Genomic DNA, 1,426 nt, shown 5'->3' with positions numbered 1-1,426 from the left:
TTTTTTTTTTTTTTTTTTTTTTTTTTGCTAACAGTCAAACTCGAAACTCTCCGGCGTCCTACAACGCCGCAGATTCCACCTTGTCATTATTTATTAAACAAAAAAGTCCAGCCTCGCAGGGGGTTCTTCCAGCTTGATGCTTCTGGAGCACAACGCCGAGGCGGAAAGACATCAGCAATGACCTCAGAGAAGCAACTGTTGCTGCTCGGCAATCCGGGACGGGTCAAAGGTCATTTCCAAACATTTTAGAGTCCGTCATTTTACAGAGAGAAAGAGTACCGGCAAATTCACCCCGAGGTCAGACCGCGCAACGCTCAGAGAAACTGCGAAAGAAACCAAGAGCGCCGTCTCCGACTCTGCAGGCCTCAGTCAGCAGGTTAAAGGTTAAAGGTCACGAGACTGAACAAGCATTGTTGGAAAGGGTTTCCCGGAGAAAACCTCTTTTCTCTAAAAAAAAGAAAAGAAAATGGCAGCAGGACTGAGGTTCGTAAAGTTTCACCTTCTGGAACGAGGCCCTTCGGCCAGACGAGGCCAGAGTAAAGGTGCTTGACCATAATGCACAGCACCACGTTTGGCGAAAAATGAAACGCTGCACATTAGCACACCTCGTGTCAGCTGTCGAGCACGGTGGTGGAGTGGCGATGATTTGGCCTCGTTCGGCGGCCACAGAGTCAAAGTTCCACCACAGCGCGTGTAAGAGACTCATAAAGTCCTGCAGAAAATGACCACTTCAAGTGTCTGCTGCTAAAGTTGGTTCTACATGTCAACGAGTCATGGGCTGGACTTCACTCTCAGCTTTTCCAGTTTGGCTTCATTTTTGTTGAGTAAATAACAACAATGGTGGCATCTGCTGTGTTTTCAGGCGTTAAACTGAAATCATTTTACAAAGCTGGTGAAGACCAGATCAGTTTTTATCATAACCTGATACATAAAACCCTAAAATTGACAGATTATGACGCTTTTTTTTTGTTCCTGCAGGGCATCGTGTCCCTCTGCCTGCAGTTCGAGCGGCTGCTCCAGACCCACCTGCCTCAGCTCTTCTACCACCTTCGACAGATCGAGGCGCAGCCGTGAGTTAACGCCTCTGTTCCCTGGCCTCCAAAGAAGAAAGCAATTAAGGTTTAGGAAAACCTGTTAGACTCCACAGAGCACCGGTGAAACTAAACAAGTTTAAGACGTCTCACACAGACCCCATCCAAACAAGCCAGAGAATCATTTTCTTTTAGCATCTTTTTTTAGCTTATAGGACAAATTTTACACACGGACAAATGTGATTTACAGGTGCTGGTCATAAAATTAGAATATCATGAAAAAGTAGATTGATTTCAGTAATTCCATTTAAAAAGTGAAACTTGTATATTATATTCATACATTACATACAAACTCATATATTTCAAATGTTTATTTCGTTTAATTTTGATGATTA

The 1,426-nt window shown here is 43.9% G+C and overlaps 1 protein-coding gene across 1 annotated transcript in view; it reads left to right on the top strand.

Moving 5' to 3' along the window:
* Positions 1 to 1,426, top strand: part of tbc1d19 (TBC1 domain family, member 19) — a gene marked incomplete in the record, with an annotated part of 30,320 nt that overhangs the window by 24,105 nt on the left and 4,789 nt on the right. The window contains 1 exon segment of the mRNA XM_037976589.1: positions 979 to 1,070. Coding sequence (XP_037832517.1) covers positions 979 to 1,070 — 92 coding nt within the window.

Source organism: Kryptolebias marmoratus, linkage group LG7, assembly GCF_001649575.2.
Source record: "Kryptolebias marmoratus isolate JLee-2015 linkage group LG7, ASM164957v2, whole genome shotgun sequence".
NCBI lineage: Eukaryota > Metazoa > Chordata > Actinopteri > Cyprinodontiformes > Rivulidae > Kryptolebias > Kryptolebias marmoratus.
The sequence above is the reverse complement of the archived record's forward strand: the minus strand, read 5'-3'. Positions and strand labels throughout refer to the sequence as shown.